The 16940-nt window shown below is 38.5% G+C and overlaps 1 protein-coding gene across 2 annotated transcripts in view; it reads left to right on the forward strand.

Moving 5' to 3' along the window:
• The window catches only part of Camk2d (calcium/calmodulin dependent protein kinase II delta), a 249890-nt gene that overhangs the window by 179712 nt on the left and 53238 nt on the right, over positions 1–16940 (forward strand). Inside the window, exons 9-14 of one of the 2 annotated variants that reach the window (XM_059266205.1) lie at positions 7931–8025; positions 9381–9503; positions 10305–10388; positions 10888–10930; positions 14413–14450; positions 15912–15944. In XM_059266205.1, coding sequence (XP_059122188.1) covers positions 7931–8025; positions 9381–9503; positions 10305–10388; positions 10888–10930; positions 14413–14450; positions 15912–15944 — 416 coding nt within the window. The remainder of the gene's footprint in view (positions 1–7930; positions 8026–9380; positions 9504–10304; positions 10389–10887; positions 10931–14412; positions 14451–15911; positions 15945–16940) is intronic. The other variant, XM_059266204.1, reaches the window with a different exon arrangement.

A 16940-nucleotide genomic window follows, 5' to 3' on the forward strand; every position in this document is an offset into this window, starting at 1 on the left:
TGATGTAGCCTTATTTTAGAAACAAATTTTAGTAGTTAATTCAACATTACAAACAATTATGGTAATTGATTGATTATCATATGATAATGCCCTCATGATTTTCTGGATATCCATTTCTGTGTGTCTCTCCTCTCCTCCCCTTCTTTTTCTCCTCTCTTCTCTCTTTGTCATCTCACAGGTGTCAAGGTCTAATTTTCTGTACCCAGAGTCCCCTTCTGCTCTGCTCCGTGCTGCCCTTTGCTTCCTTCACCCGGCGTTTTGCAAACAGCAGGACTCCTTCGCAATAAGCAATGCTCCAGCTCAAACATGGATCCATAGTCAGCTCCCATTTTCTCCAGAGACCATGGACAACCTTTAGTTAGAAATTAGTCTAGAAATTCAATTAGATACTTTCATGGCACATATTTAGGGAAATGACCACCACTGTGCATAGCATAAGTATTATTTATCATCATCATCATCATCATTATTATTATTATTACATTTCTGAGTCATTGTTCCTGGTTTCAAATCACTGCTTCACCATTTTATTATGCCCTCTCACTCAGGTGACATGTAGACATATTAAATTTACTTTAGTTATAAAATGCTGTTTTCTCCTTTCTTATCTTTTTTTTCAGCTTATGGCTTAACTGGAGGGTAAACGTTTCATTCATCAGCTCTTTCTCTCTTTGTTCTTTTCAAAAATAGATACTGCATTGTGTGGTAAGAAATAATGCTAGTCAATTAAAAAAAAAAAGCAATTCCAGAGACTAAGCTATCATTTTATGTGAACTAAGGGATAAGCATTTGCTATAACAGGGTCTTTGTCATACTAGCTATTGACACAGAACATAGTGTAGCACCATGTGGGCATAGGGACTAAAGGATGGCTGTACAATATTAGAAATGTGCACTTATCTGCACTTGGGAATTCTCAAACACCACTATTATCTTTCTTTTAAGATCTCAGAGTATGGCCTGACTGATACCTGCTCTTTAAAAGCAACCAGTCCATTAGTGAAATGTAAATAATAGACATGAAGGAAGCTAGAATATAACCCTGTGTTCTGCCATTACCAATAGTAAATTGGTTTTAATGGTTTTCTTGTATATAGAGTGGCTTCTGTAATTCCCTACTGGGATGAGCAAATGTTTATAGATATCACTGAATTGCTGGCTTTTAATAGACCTCCTTCTAGAAAAGTTCCTTAAAAAATAAAGGAGAGAGGGAAGAAGGGCAAACCAGTAAACAGAGGCTGGCCTCCCAGAATATATTTATGCTTCTTACAACTTTATCTGTCTTATTAGATGTCACTCTGAATGGTCATGAGTAACAGTATATCACTGACCGTCACAGAATGTACCATGACTTTGGCCAAACCTTTGGACTATTATGGAATATGTTTCTCCTTCTCTTGCATGGTGAACTGTGTTTCTGCAGCCGCATAACTCCAGGGACAGGGCCTTGTCATGCTTTATCTGGAGTAAGTCAACACTGGGCGCTTTGTTAGTCTGAAATCCCAGCCCAGTTGACAGTATGCTGCTACTGTCAGTTCTGTAGTTCAGTAGCTGCCTGACCCTGGGCCACCACTGGAGAGATTGGCTGCCCAGCTGTTTATCACCGTCTTCTGCAGTCACTACCCAGGGGGCCTTGCTCTCAAATAGAATCTTTACCAGTGCCCTCCTGCTCAGAACACACAATGTTTTCTTAAATCTCTCTTAATTAAGTACATGTAACTTCCCAAATTTGCTGCCTTTCAAATTGTGAACCATATTATGCTTCAGTATGACTTGAAGTCTTATCAATACTTCAGCTTTCTGGGACATGCCCTGGAAGTGTTGGCTAGAACTCTCTGAGGTCCTATGATCCTGCAGTCCCACTCCTGGGTGTACATTCAAAAGACTTGAAAATAGAGTCCTGAAGAAACAGTGTCTGCTTGTGTTCTTAGCAGCATTACATCTTCATAAGAGGGTGATGATGTCTATTAACAAGTCTATCAATTAAGCACAAGGTCATACACAATAGTATAGTATGTAGCCTTAAAAAGAAAGGAAATATTCTCACAGGCGCATATAGATGAACACCAAGGGAACTGCATTAGTAAAATAAAAGAACAACATAAAAAGACAACCCCTGCGTGGTTCTGTTCAGGTGAAGTATCTGAAGCAGTCTAATTCACAAAGCCCTAGAAAGCTGCTCTTCTACTTGACCCCACTGAACTGCGCCCTTGAAAACCGTGCATCTAGTTCATTTACTACTTAATGTTCAGTTTTTAAATACAATGCTTTCCTTAAAAAAAAAAAAAAAAAACTGTGATAGAAAGGGTCTGTCAGGTAAATCTCAGGATCTTGCATTTTCCAGGCTTGCCACATGATTTCGATGATCACCATATCCGAGCCAGCCAGAGTCTCCTATAGGGCAGCGGATTTTAGAATTGGTACACAACACAGCAAAGGCTGCTGCCCGGTGGCATCCAGGCTGCCGTAAGGAAGCAGTGCAGAGCATTGTGTGAACAGCACAGATGTAGGGCTCATAGTTCTGGAGGCTGAGAGACTAAGATAAGAAAGGAAGGCAGCATGGTGCTTCTAGTGAGGACTCTTCTCAAAATTCCACATTGCCAACTTCTTACTCTTATTCTTCAGCTAGTGCTTTGACCTACCTCTAAAGGGCACTCATTCTTCTCCCTAGGATTCCACCCTCATGATCCAGCCACCTTCCACTTCCGCAAAGCATCACAGAGAGGTTCTAGAAGTTCAAACAATTTTTTTGAGGGGACTTAGGCATTCAGTCCACTGCATGTGCTCCTCAGTCATCTTGGCCAGATACCTGGACTTTCTATTTGGGGAAATGCTGACATTTATTATTTATCTTTGTTAACCCTATTCTATGGCATAGATAGTTCTGTCCTCTGAGAGATGATTTTTATCCTGCTAGCTTTGATTTTTCTAGTTCATTCTCAGGCCATCATTCCTATATAGCACTTTCCTTCCTTGAACTGCATGCTGATTTTGCTGTTGTTGTTGTTGTTGTTGTTGTTGTTAAGAGCATCACAAGATATGGGTGAATGTGCATTTCCAGATCCTCCTGCAGGTACGTGCTGTACTGTGTGCCACTTACCATGGCAAGGCAAAGTAGATATCTTGGATGACTTCTCCCTTAACTTTCCCCAGCTTCTCAGCTCTCCATCATTTCTTCTTCCATGGCAGCAGTCTTTAGAATGTTTGATCATTTGTGTGATTATAGGCTTAATCATTTTTTCTAACATTAGCTTTCATTAAAGTAAGTTTTGAATGTTCTTGATAATATAGGCTTTCTGCCTAATCAGTAATCAGTGCTTCCCAAAATTTTAATTAATCAAGCATTTCTCATATCTTCCAAGCACAAATTAACACACAAGCTGGAGAAAACTAGGCAGCATTATCTAACAATGCTATATGGAACCAACTGTGCCTAAAACAGTTCTTCTGCTGTTGATTTCAAGAACATTCAAATATACAAAAGGAGAGAGTAGCACAATGAACAGATGGCCAAGGTTACTTCATCTTACCCCCAATTATTCCCCCATCTGAGATTGTTTTACTCCAAATCTAAAAGTCATGCCAATATATCTGTACAAAAAAGGAATGCATTTGTAAGTGTGACAATAATGCAACTTACTAAAATTTCATAGTAATGGCTAGTATAACCATCTTCACATTTTCTGTTTCACAAGTTTGTTATTAATTTATCTTTAGTCTCTTCAATCTCTTTTGATATGTAGGTTCCACCACCGTATCTCTCTTCACTCATTTTCAACGTATTTGTGTCTCCACAGAGCACACATAAGTGGCCACCCTTACTCTTAGTACACTGTTGGCCCTCCTATCACTTGTAGTGTCAGGGAGAGTACAGGAGTATCTTGTCATTCCAGAAGGAAAGAAAAAGCTACTGGGTTTGTGTTCACAAGACTCTGCAGCCAAGCTATTTCCTGCTGCCAGAGATGGAATAATATAGGATTGATAAGAAAAATAGTACACTGGATTAAAATACGCACACACAAAACTTAAATCCATTTGTTTCTGTTGGTAAAATCTAAGAGACGTTCTGAAATTTGGGTGAGGCTTAAGAGTAAATGAGTGATTTCAAAACAGGTTAATGTAAGTCAAAAGAAATGGGCCATTATTCAGCCTTTCCTATATGTACTGTACCTTAGGGTAACTGAGTAATAATTAGGAAGGGTTTTCCTATTTAAAAAGATGAGATAGAGTACCACTGGTGAAACACCCAGGCAGTGATTAGCAAAGGCCACTTAGGTTGTGAGAGATACCTGGTATTTGGAGATGACATGAGCACCTCTGAAATCCTCATGGTGATGGTTCATGCTGACAACTGGACAATATCTGGAGTCCCCTGGGAGACAAGCCTCCAGCCATGTCTGTGGGGGATTAGCTTGATTAGGTTAATTGAGGTGGGAAGACCTACCAAGGAGGAAAAGTAGCTGCAGGGGATTTTGAAAGTGTTACCTATTGGTAAGCCTGCTAATAACTCAACCTCTTAATCTCCTTGCTTTTATCATAAAATGCTATTAGTAACATATCTACCACTATATGGGATTAAATGGGGTAATGCATTAAGCACATGTAACAAACAATTCTTATAAGAAACTTTATGATACAACATTATCATTATGCTACAACTCTGCTAGCCATCCTTTATTTTCAGAGAACAAAACTATAAGGAAGCATAATTCAGTAGCCCTTGGACTCTAATGAGGAAATCCAAAGAAGCTTACAGAATACTTAAAGGAAGCATTAACAATTTCACCTCAGTTAGTCAGTAGTACTTTCTTTCCTTTTCGACGCCTTCAAGTCTAAAGCATTTTTTATTTCTAATATTTATACTACCATATCAAAAGTATACTTTCTGTAGAAAACCCTTTATCATTTATCAAATGACTAAATCATGAGATGTTGTGTGATTTTTTTCTGGGGAGATTTCTGGACAGATTTCTACTCACCCCAAATATGGTACCAGTGACAGATAAAAGAAATGATTACACCAAAACCCAGGTTGGTGAACCAGTGAGTTTACTGGTACTACTGACATGGGCACAGATGGCTCAAAAGCATCTGAATCATTAAAATCCCACCCAGCTCACAAAAGCTGCAAACCTGGATCTCTGCACCGTGTGAAGGCAGCTTGACCAATGGGAGAGTCCTCTCCACAGCAGTGCTCGCTGCTTATGTAACTTTGGCAAAAGAGGGACTTTGGGAATCTGTTAAGCTTTAGGGACTTCCTCAGATAAGATTTGTGAGTTGCATTCTTCCTGAGTCTTAAAGAGCCTCTTTCTGGGATAGGAAGTTTTGATATAGAACTTTTTGAGCCTTAGCAAGCCTCCATGCAATGTGGAGTATTTCAATCTTAAGGATTTTGCTGCACAGTGGGTGTTTAGTAAGCATTGACAGCTCTCCTTGGGGCAAAAGGCCTCTCTGAGTTTCCTCTACCCAGAGCAGTAATGTCATATCTCAGTTACATCCGAAAGTCCCCAGAAAGAAAAGTCTGAGTCAGAGTGCAAAATGCCTCAGCTGTGAGACTGTTTAATCATTTTATAATGACCTAACACCATGTTTAGAAGGAAAATGCCCAGATAACCAGACACTGTTGACATTACAAAGCAAATGTTTTTCTTCACTTTTTGAACCATAGGTGAGAACCACAACTTCTTAAAATGAGTTTCTTTTCAACTCATCCTAAAAAAATAAGTACAGTTATTGGTCATCACTGGGACCATCATCACCGTTCAATCATCTGTTCCATCAGATAATAAGAGTAATATGAAAATTAAATTAATGCACATGAAGTCTATAACAGTACAATTTATAAAATAAATTTTCAGTCTTGGTATATAAGCCATGGTAGGTTTTTTTTTTACAATGAATATTATTTAAAATATTTCATTCCGTATTAGTCACCTTCCCATTACTAAGACAAATTGCCACAGATAATCAGCTTACAAGGATGACAGATTTATTTTGGCTTGAACTTCTGCAAGTTGCAGTCCTCGATACATGGGCCTGCAAAGCATTTGGGCCTGCCTGTGGTAAGCACATGATGAGCTCATAGCTAAAGCACATGGCAGAACAAAACCACTTACCTAATGACCAGAAAGCCAAAGAGGAAGAAGCAATTGGAATCCAATATATCCCAGTCACTTGGAGATCTCTGTACACCTTACCTCTTCATAATAGCTCCTCAGGGACCAGTACTCTAACATGCAGGCACCTGGGGACTTTCAAGACAAAGACTATCGTCCTGCCACGTGACTCTGTAGGGGGTTGTTGTTTAGTTTTGCATGAGTGGATTTGGTTTTTTGTTTGCTTGTTTTGCAGTTCTGAGGATCAGACCCAGCCAGTGATTCAAACATGCTAGGCAATAACTCTACCACTGAATTATTCTCTGGCCACAGTCTAGACACTAAAAATGTATTTCAAAACTGTGTTCCTGAAAAAGGCTTTGAAAGTCCAAGGAGATTAAACAGTTTCTTCAAAGCCATTTTAATTCAATGGTGAGTTTTATACAAATAAGTCCAGGCGAATTGACAAGAGCAGGGTTAGACCTCCCCAAGCAAGAGCTCTGGAAACTAAGGGACCACAGCCCCCAAGGTGAGGAATGTCCGAAGGCACCTGAGCAGAGGTTCACCTGCCCTACTCTTATCCCTTGGGCTTCCCAGGCTTACAGAAGCAACAGGGTGGAGCTCAGAGGTGAGGCAGAGGAACCTCAGACCTTCCTCTAGGAAGTCTGCTACAAAAGAAACAAAGACCTTAGCAGGTTAGGAGTATGTGAAAAATAACTGAAGGATGTTCGAAGGTAAATGGAACCATAGTTCTGTTTTTAGAATTATATACATATATGGCTTCAGGAAAAATTCAAAGTCTATGAGTATATTTTTAATTTAAAAGTTGAATCATATATTGACTAACAATTAGTGAGTTACCCTTCATTAGGTGGGTTCTGCATCTGCAGACTCAACCAAGCATACATAAAATGTTTGAGGGGAAAAATGCAATTGCATCACTGAATGTGCACAGATGTGTTCCTCGGCTTTAAACAGTACAGCACAATAATTCTTTTAGAGCATTTATATGGCTTTTTTAGGTTAAGCAACCTATAGATTACTTCAAATGCACAGAATTGCATAGATTAGTGACTTCCACAATTCTATTAAATTTACCTGAGCATGCATAGACTTTGGTATCTGTGGGGGTGATCCTGGAACCAGTCCTCTCTGTGTACCAACAATGCCTTCAGTTACATATTTTTGTAGTAAATCTCAAATTGTATTACAACCGTGTGCTTATGACTTTGGATTTTGCATGCAATTTCACCCTCCTCTTGCCTTTCACTTTCCTGTAATACATGTGTCTTTGGTGAGTTCTAGCTATTTGATAGAAAAAAATATTTTAGTATTGAAAACTCAAAGTATTGAAGAGAAGATGGTTATATATTATATTATATTGTATTATATTATATTAATTATAATTATCTGCATTCCAAGGGGCACCAGTTATTTAGCACATGAATTTGTAACCAGGACATCACATTCAGCAAAGGTCCTCAATGTCAGGCAATAAGGAGTAGACAATAGAAAGTTAAGCATCAATTCCATATAGAATCTATATGGAAAAGAATTCAGGGAGGCAAAAAAATATGTCCTCCAAAAATGACAGGAATATTCCATCTTCAGGTGTTGCCTTGCCTGCCTCTTTACAATACTTTGTTCCATGGGGTGGATTGACAAATGTCAGAGTGGAATACATGGGATGGAGTAAGTGACCATATAGAGTGGAGGGTGACCCTCAGGACAGGTCACAGTGTGTCTCTTTAAAGTCATACCCAGTACACTTCCGTCTGTCTTAATACCATAATTGTCAGCCACATTTGACTTATTGTCTGTTATGATCTCTTCAGGTGTCATCCTCTACATCTTGCTGGTGGGGTACCCACCCTTCTGGGATGAAGACCAGCATAGACTGTATCAGCAAATCAAGGCTGGAGCTTATGATGTATGTATTAAGTATTCATATGGCTTTGGATGAGGGTTGGTTGGTTTACTGCCAAGGACAAGGATTATTGTTCTTATTTTTTAATAATAATTTTATATTCTGTCATTTGGCAACTAATGTGAGGTAAATATCTCTTAATGTATTAAGAAATCATATCTAATACAAAAATATACTTATGTGCAAGGAAGATTAATTTTCAAAAATAGTTAGGATAAGCATTGGGTTGGTATAAAAGATTTATAGTTTCAGACCATGAATTTCAAGTCATTATCACTAAAACTCAAATGCATCTTTATTAATCAAAAGAGGAGCTATCATAATCAATATTTTTAACAGTGAGAAATAAGTTTATTACTGTTGTGTAAAAATTCATGTTTCAGGAGTCAGTGAATTTTTGGAAAGCATCCTGTTGGTTGTAGAAGTATTTTTTTAGATGATTAAGCTGTGTGGTCGGTTGAGGAGAGGCCAGGTGACTGAAACATAGCCCAATTCACTCAACTTTTGAAACATTGTGCTGTGGTGGGGAATTGTCATAAAGAATCTGGCAGCCGTAGGCACCGCTGTTTTTTGTATCTCATCAGTTTTCTGAGCACACTTCTCAGATGCAATGGTTTCCTGGGATACCAGAAGCTGTGGTGGATCTGATTAGCATTAGATGACCAAACAGTGACCACAGCCTTTTTTGGGGGTGCACCTTTGGCTTTGGGAAATGTTTTGAATCTGCTTTTCAGTACAGCCACTGTTTGGCCAGTTGTCACGTACAATCTACCTTTCTTCAGATCACCATATGATAAGAGATGGTTTCCTGTTGGGTAGAATGAAAGATGGTAACAGCTCAAGACAACCCTTTCTCCAGTCAGCTCATGGGGCACCCACTGAGGGTCATGGCTATCTTGCAAGCATTATTGCTAGTTACGTGTTTCAGAAATTTACACATTAATATTTCAGACATGCTCATGTCAAAGCCAGTGGGCCAAATTGAAAATAAACACGACCAGCTTTATCTTGTCACTTATTCTTTTTGTAGCATTAGCCATTGGTATGAATTAATCTACATTTTATACAATGAAAAATTTCATGAAGCAATGCACTGCTTACAGAAATGAGGAATATATTTGGCTTTTCTGTGTGTGTGTGTGTGTGTGTGTGTGTGTGTGTGTGTGTGTGTGCACTGTTGTTTTTTCAGACAGGATCTCATACATACCAGGCTATCCTTGAGCTTACTGTATAGCTGAGGCTTGCCTGGAAGTCCTGAGCCTCTGCCTCTACCTCCCCAGTGTTAGGATTATAGACGTATACCAGCTTGGTTTGTGTGTCTACTCTTACAAACTTTTTACTAATTTCTATCTTTGAAGTTTCCATCACCAGAATGGGACACAGTAACTCCTGAAGCCAAAGACCTCATCAACAAAATGCTTACCATCAACCCTGCCAAACGCATCACAGCCTCTGAGGCTCTGAAACACCCATGGATCTGTGTAAGTCACTTTCCCATATGCCCCAGAAGCCAAACTGAAAAGAAACAAAAAACTTTTAGTCATTTTTTCATAGATTTCAAATAATCTTGCAAAAAAAGATAAAACTTAATGCATGTTTTACTCAAGGTATTTAAGAAATGAATTTTATAATAGTGAAAGCTGCCATTGCCAATAGCAAACTCAAAATAGTACAAAAAGCTAAATAAGTATTGTCTGCAGTTACAGGACCGAGTAATTCCCATGCCAATTATTGATAAAACTCATGAACAGGGATTAAGAAAATGATACCAAAGCTCACTGCATCCTAGAAGGAAAATTTTTACAAAGTCCAATTATTTATCATTAAGCAGCATTAGAAACATGTGAGGTTTAGAAGCTAGAGGTAGTTTTAAGCCACGGTAGTCTGAATGTCTTGTGGGAGCCACAAGGAAAAACAAAGGAAATTGTAAGGGGATCTGAAAACTCCTGTAAATTCCTAGGACTGAGAGTCAAATGTTTAGGTAATGATATAATGCTAAGTAAATGGAAGGTATTCTCATGGAAATGCGATGGAATGCTTACTAAAATGATGATCTGAGCAGTTGATGATCTTCATTTCTGTGCCTTCCACTCATGAGTGTTTGATCTCAGTCACTAATAGTCTTTATAAAAATCAGGCTTTTTTGTAGGTAACTTTGGCAGTCGGATACTTGCAAGTTGACTCTATGCATGCAGGCGCCATTAGTAAAGACTGGATGAGACTCTTTAGTGTCCTTGGTATGCCTTAAGCACCCTCACGTCACTCTTTTCCTCTTCTTCTAGCAACGCTCTACTGTTGCCTCCATGATGCACAGGCAGGAGACTGTAGACTGCTTGAAGAAATTTAATGCTAGACGGAAACTTAAGGTAAGAAATTTGATATTGTTGTAGGGAGTGTGGCTGGGGGGTTGATTTGGGGAGGTGAGAAGTACTGTAAGGGGAAGTTTTACCAGAGCTTTTACTATTGGGGATCTCAATAGTCAGTCCTCCTGGATCTGAGGGAAACGGAGGGTGCTCCTTAATCAAGCCCCGGATGAGAAGTAGGGCTAGATGTGGCAGTGTGTGCTGTGGTTTCTCTCCTCTGAGGACGCAACTGTGCTGTTTGATGAGCTAAATCTGGTTCAGACAGGTAGAGCTGTCCCAGCATCCTGAGAGCCACAGGCCAGGGCTCTCAGGAAACCAAAAAAGGGGCGGGAGGAGGCAAACAATCTGAAGTCCTCTATTGGAAAATAAAACCGGGAGATGTGTTAGTCCCTGCTACAGATTTTTAGGTCAGAGATGTGTAGAGGCAATTATGATCTTGTTCTCTTATTTGTCAGTGATGTGCAGAGGCAATTATGATCTTGTTCTCTTATTTCTTTGATAGGGTGCCATCTTGACAACTATGCTGGCTACAAGAAATTTTTCAGGTATACACATGTGAACTCTGCTCTTTGTCCTCTGCTTTTCTCTAGTCTTTGTGTGAGTGTGTCTTTAAGGGAATTTAGAAAGTCTAGTAACTACAAATAGTTATCACACACATCATATATATGTATATATATATATATATATATATATATATATATATGGGGAGAGAGAGAGAGAGAGAGAGAGAGAGAGAGAGAGAGAGAGAGAGAGACCTTATACTCCTGTGGCTGTCTGTAGGACTCCACCCAGACTTAACACCATTTGTCAAGTGCTGGGATCCCAAGTATGATATGTATATCTCATTTTAAAGCAGAACATTTCAAACCTGGAATTTATTATTGATTGACGCTTCATAAATAACAAAGGTGCTTTATTTCTTGATTACCATAAGGAACTGCAATAAGAAAGACTTTTAAAATGAGGCATTTTGTGGAACTAAGGTAGTGTCTTCACATTCTTTAAGACTCATTACAAGGACTAAAGCTGTCTAATGAGAAATTACAGAGAACTGACCACATGAGCACATGGGGATATCACCCAATAATAATACTCCTCAAAATGATCTCATGGGGGAAAATAGTAGGAAAAAAAAAGAAGAAAAACTTACATATGAACTAAATTCAGCCAAGATGTTTCTTTTCTTAAAAGGGACTCTCCAGAATGGAGTCAAAGTGTGTGTTACTTCCAGAAAACTATTTTTAAATTTTGGAGCCTTCTTTGATAGATTATCTAAAAGCAGTAGCCATTCAAAAGTCAAATATTGGTAAGTGCTAGCCAGATATGTATGGAATGGACTGAAGCAGCAACTACGCTACATTTGATAAATTTGTAATTCGGGGATAGGTCACCTGGTGGTGCATGTCATTAATCCCAGCACTCAGGAGGCAGAGGAAGGTGGAACTCTATGAGTTCAAGGCTAGCCTGCTCTACATAGAGAGTTCTAGGCCAACCAGGGTACATAGTGGAACCCTGTTTAAAAAAAAAAAAAGACAGCCAGGGGGCAGTGGCACACGCCTTTAATCCCAGCACTTGGGAGGCAGAGCCAGGCAGATATCTGAGTTCGAGGCGAGCCTGGTCTACAGAATGAGATCCAGGACAGGCACCAAAACTACAGGGAGAAATCCTGTCTCGAAAAACAAACAAACAAAAAACACCAACAAGAGCAAAACAACCTTCCAGTTTGTATGTTTCATCTTAGAACAGTTGTCAAAAATAAAACTACTTCTGCTTTTGGGTAGTGATGTGCAGCATTCAGTGACTTGTTCTGACTTCCATTTGCCTAGCCAGGATGTGAAAGTGAAAATCAGGCAGCCATCATCACATGAATGCCAAACATTCTTGAGCAATTCCTAGTTATTGTTAGACCTGTGTTAACAGGTCAGCCCTCTTTCCCACTTAAAAACAGTATGGAGGGATAGGCTGGTAAGCACCAATCACACCATGCCAGCACAATGCTACACCATCAGGGGCCGTGCTGCCCAGCTGTTATGTGTTCTGTCCAGTGTTTGGTCTGATAAGCCATGCTGCTGCCTTTGTGAAGTTACTTGTTTTGTAACTACCTGGTTAATGTGATTGACATTTATGTGGTGAGCTCAATACCAGTTCATTAAGCATTAACCAATATATATGACCTTAAATTAGATATTTCACTGTGGCCCAGTACTCAGTGAATCACTAGGAATAGGGATTTATATGATAGATATTGTTAATGAGATAATATATGCTGCTGAAGTTTTAAATACACACTTAAGTGTAAATTGGGTTTTTGTTAATAAATGTTTATACCCATTTATAGATTCTATAGTTTACCTCATGTGTTTCTCTCCACCATTCTGTAAACTAAAAAACCATGACTAATATGTGGATTTTGTAATGTCTCTGAATGTTTTTGCATGAAAAACAGACTTTTTACCCATCACTTCTAAATCAACTGATGACACGAGACTCAGTTACACCTTCTAGTTACTGTCTTGTAGTTGCATTTGAGTTTTGAGTATTTCATTCATTCTATTCATTGCCAAAATATACTCTTTAAAGTAACCTGTCCATAAGTATGTGGTTATAAAGTTGTTTTTATTTCTTCTTTTCTCCCTGAATGTGGAATGTATTTCTTGTGAGGTAAGGTAGTAGTCTCACAAAGGATGGCTCTGCATCTCCCAAGCCAGACCGCTTCTTACCCGAAATCATTGTCTTATTTTTGCTTGCTCTTGCAATTCAAATTATTCTGTTTGCTTTCTAACCTATTAACTGCCACAAGAGTTCATTAGTGTTTCTTTTTAACTACAGGCAAACAGTATCATAACTAAGGCAACTACTGAATAACAATCTCCATCGATAAAAATTAATAGCTATGTTGCTAAAAAAATAAAATAAAATGAATATTTTCATCTTTTAAGTAAATTTAAAATGTTGCCAAATTGAAAACTGAAATAGCATCACAAACCAAAGGAATATCAATAAGTGAAATGTTCATGTAGTTTCATTACAGCTAGGTGATTCATTTCAAATGTCATACTCTGTGTGCTTAAATGATGATGTATATTAACATTGAATGGAACTTTGTACTCTGTCCTCCATATCTGTGAGTGCTCTATACCAGTGTACTAATTTTCATTATAATTATACTGGCTGTTCACTGTGTATGTACACATTTTTAAAATGATGCTTTCTAGTTTTAATAGACTGAAGAAATTTGTTAATCATACAGGCAATTGCTTAAGCACCCTGGAAAAAGGAAGTTTCCTATGAAAACCTACACCTTCCTTAAATATTTCCTTTAATTCTAGATCTTGTTTCAGATGTTATGGTCTTTAATTTTTCAATTCAAATACCTTTGTTTAGGAAGCCTTTGTATTCCGAGTTTGAAGTATAAAAGAACATGGAATGCATTTTTAATTACCATATGCTAAATAAGCATTTAAAAAATTTGCTCCTGGTCAATAAGGTACCATTTGATTTTATATAGATATTTTCATTTTCAATCCAACTGAAGTTGTCTGATTTCAAAATATAGGGAAGACATTGTTTAGCCAGAGCAAATTTTTGTGAATGAGATTTCAACCTCTGGAAAGAGGGGCTTCAGAGGCAGAACTGACATGGTCACCAGACATGGTGTGAACATGTAATTGGTCTGTCGGCTGGTGTCTAGAGACTGAAACCAACTTTCTGGATTCTGAAGGATGGTCCAGTGAAAGTTCCAGTATCCTTTTCGGGACCAACAGTGATGTAAAGTTCAATGCACAGGTGGCAATGTGTTCAATTTCATGCCATGAACTATGTAAGAATTCATTTCTAAATTTGCTGTGGCAAAAACCAGAAAAGTGATACTGTCTTTCAGTGTCCTGTAAGTGTCCTCTTGCTCATCAGTGTGGTCTTGGTGGTTTTGTGTATGTATAGCTCAGCAGAGTTCACAGGAGACTTGATTTGTCATCTCACTGTGGGTGTGGGGATACCTCACTGAACCGATTTTCCTCTCATTTTGCAGCAGCCAAGAGTTTGTTGAAGAAACCGGACGGAGTAAAGGTAAGTTAAGCGGCTGTCCGAAATGGTCTCTGACTTTCAGATGCTGCAGAGTTTAAATGTTACCTGCAGATCCCAAGTCTGTAGAGCTTCTGTAGGGTGCAGGCTGAAGCGCAAGATAGCTTAATGCACAAACATGATTATCATTTACATTAAAAAAATGTTCAATCCTTTCACTAGATTATTTATTAACTATGGAAAGCAATTACTTTTGGTATATCTACTATAGAAACTGAATGTCTAAGTCCCTTCTACTTCTCCACAGTTCCAAGCCACTCTGGTGACCTAAGAATCTGCAAAAACTAAATGTTTTTCCAAATAATTGTGATGTGCACTTGACGCCTACCAGGATCTGGGAACAAACTCAGTTGGTCTGATAAATCAAGGCATCAGTGACTAAGCGCCCCTATTTGGGCGGGTTTATATAAAGCTCATAACTTGCTTGTGTTTCAGTCATACGAATTAGAGATGTAGCCAGGCAGTGGTGGCGCATGCCTTTAATCCCAGCACTTGGGAGGCAGAGGCAGGCGGATCTTTGTGAGTTCGAGGCCAGCCTGGTCTACAGAGCAAGATCCAGGAAAGGCGCAAAGCTACACAGAGAAACCCTGTCTTGAAAAAAAAAAAAAGAATTAGAGATATACTCAAGGTGCCTACCCTGTACAGATGCTAGGGAAACCTTCCAAGAAAGATGATATCAAAATATTTTTACATTCTTGCATTTCTAACCAATATGATACAACTTACTTATCACTGATAATATCTTTAATAGAGTGTAACCTCCTATTTGCATAATAATCTTTGTTATCATTCCAGAATATCACCTAAATGTCTTATTAATCATTTTCTTTCTTTTCCAATGGCAGATGCATACATTCCTCCACAGGTCAACACTCTTGGGAATTAATTAATATTCTAATCATTGAACTAGACCCAATCAGGTGGTCTGTTCATATTGAAAAATGTAACATAGAAAATCATGTGTCAGTTGGTTCCTAAATTCATATGGAGTCATTTCCTCACAACCTGTTTGTGTGTGACTTAAGAATTCCCAGCTCTGAGGTCACTGTGCCCTGTCTTGCTAGGTTGCCATATCCCATTCTTTAAGCTAACTGTATCTTTCTTCTGAGTATTTCACTCATTTCAGATTCCAGTAATGACTGTGGATGTCTGTCTTTTCCACAGTGTGACACTGGTGATAATGGATGTTTTTAAATTTCCAAATGTTTCCTTCTTAGTTTTCTGTACTCCTCAGTGCTGGAGAGCTCACAGATCAAATCAACAGTTATTCTCACTACTGCCATGATAACAAACAAACAAACAAACAAACAAAAAACCCAAAACCACTTTGAGAACAGTTTCCCTCCTGCCGACTTATAGCACCTTTTCAACAGCAAAATTATTATGTATTCCATGCTTTGGTCACATTTTTGTTTTCTCTTCCTTTCTTTTGACTGGTCAATTCAGAAAAGGAAGTCCAGTTCCAGTGTTCAGATGATGGTGAGGATCTGTGTCTGCCAGATTTCTCCTACTGGGAAAAATACACACTTAGAAATGAAACAGTCTCATTTACCTGAGTTAATGGAAGTAGAAAAAGTGTAAGAGCATCATGGGTCAGCGCTAATCAGCACTCATAACATGCTGCTCCGCTTTCACATTACACTGTTCTTCTCTGATAGAATTCTTCAGGTGAATAAGAACTTGAACCCTTATCCATATCCTGTTAATGAGTTTCATCATCTCTGAGAAGGGAACCTGATTTTCTCCTTGAAAATAAAGAAACCAGGGCACAATGGATGTTTGCTTGTATAGGAAGAAATGCTGTGGGGTTATTTTTTTAATTGATAATCATAATCAGTAAATTAATTCAGACATAACGTACTATACTTGCCATGAGTTTACAAGTAATGTGAAAGTGGTTTCAGCATGGGCCCATTCTAGCTAAGCTTCTCTAAAAGGAGTAGGTGTTAACGGAATAAATACAGCACCTCGTTCACGCCTCTCAAGAGGGATACTGTGTCATGTAAATATTTGATTGTGTTCAGGTTTCAAACAAGAAGAATACATTGCTTCCATAACATGAAGTACATAAATTCACATGCATATTAAAAAGACATCTGTGGTTGAACATGGTGCTTGGTAACAGACTGTTTGAAAGCTAGTTCTTCTGGCTTTTACTTAGAAGTTAACTCACTATTTTAGAATAATATTAGCTATACCTCCAAAACATGGTGGTGTGTGTGTGTTGTTCATGTGTGAATGTGGACAGCGGTGGGAGTAGTCATGCACTTTGGCTGATAAGTTTGTGTGCACTTAGATACAAATGAGTCACATTTTCACTGAAATACGGCAGTTCTTAGCAACTATATCCTAGGGAAAACATCTCTCTCCTCTCAGAACAGGAAGAAGAGTATTCCAGAATATTTCTCTCTCATTTACATCTACTGATAACCCCTAAGTACATTAAGTACATGTAGCACTTTAATCACAAATGTC

The sequence above is a fragment of the Peromyscus eremicus genome, chromosome 6 (assembly GCF_949786415.1).
Source record: "Peromyscus eremicus chromosome 6, PerEre_H2_v1, whole genome shotgun sequence".
Classification (NCBI taxonomy): Eukaryota; Metazoa; Chordata; class Mammalia; order Rodentia; family Cricetidae; genus Peromyscus; species Peromyscus eremicus.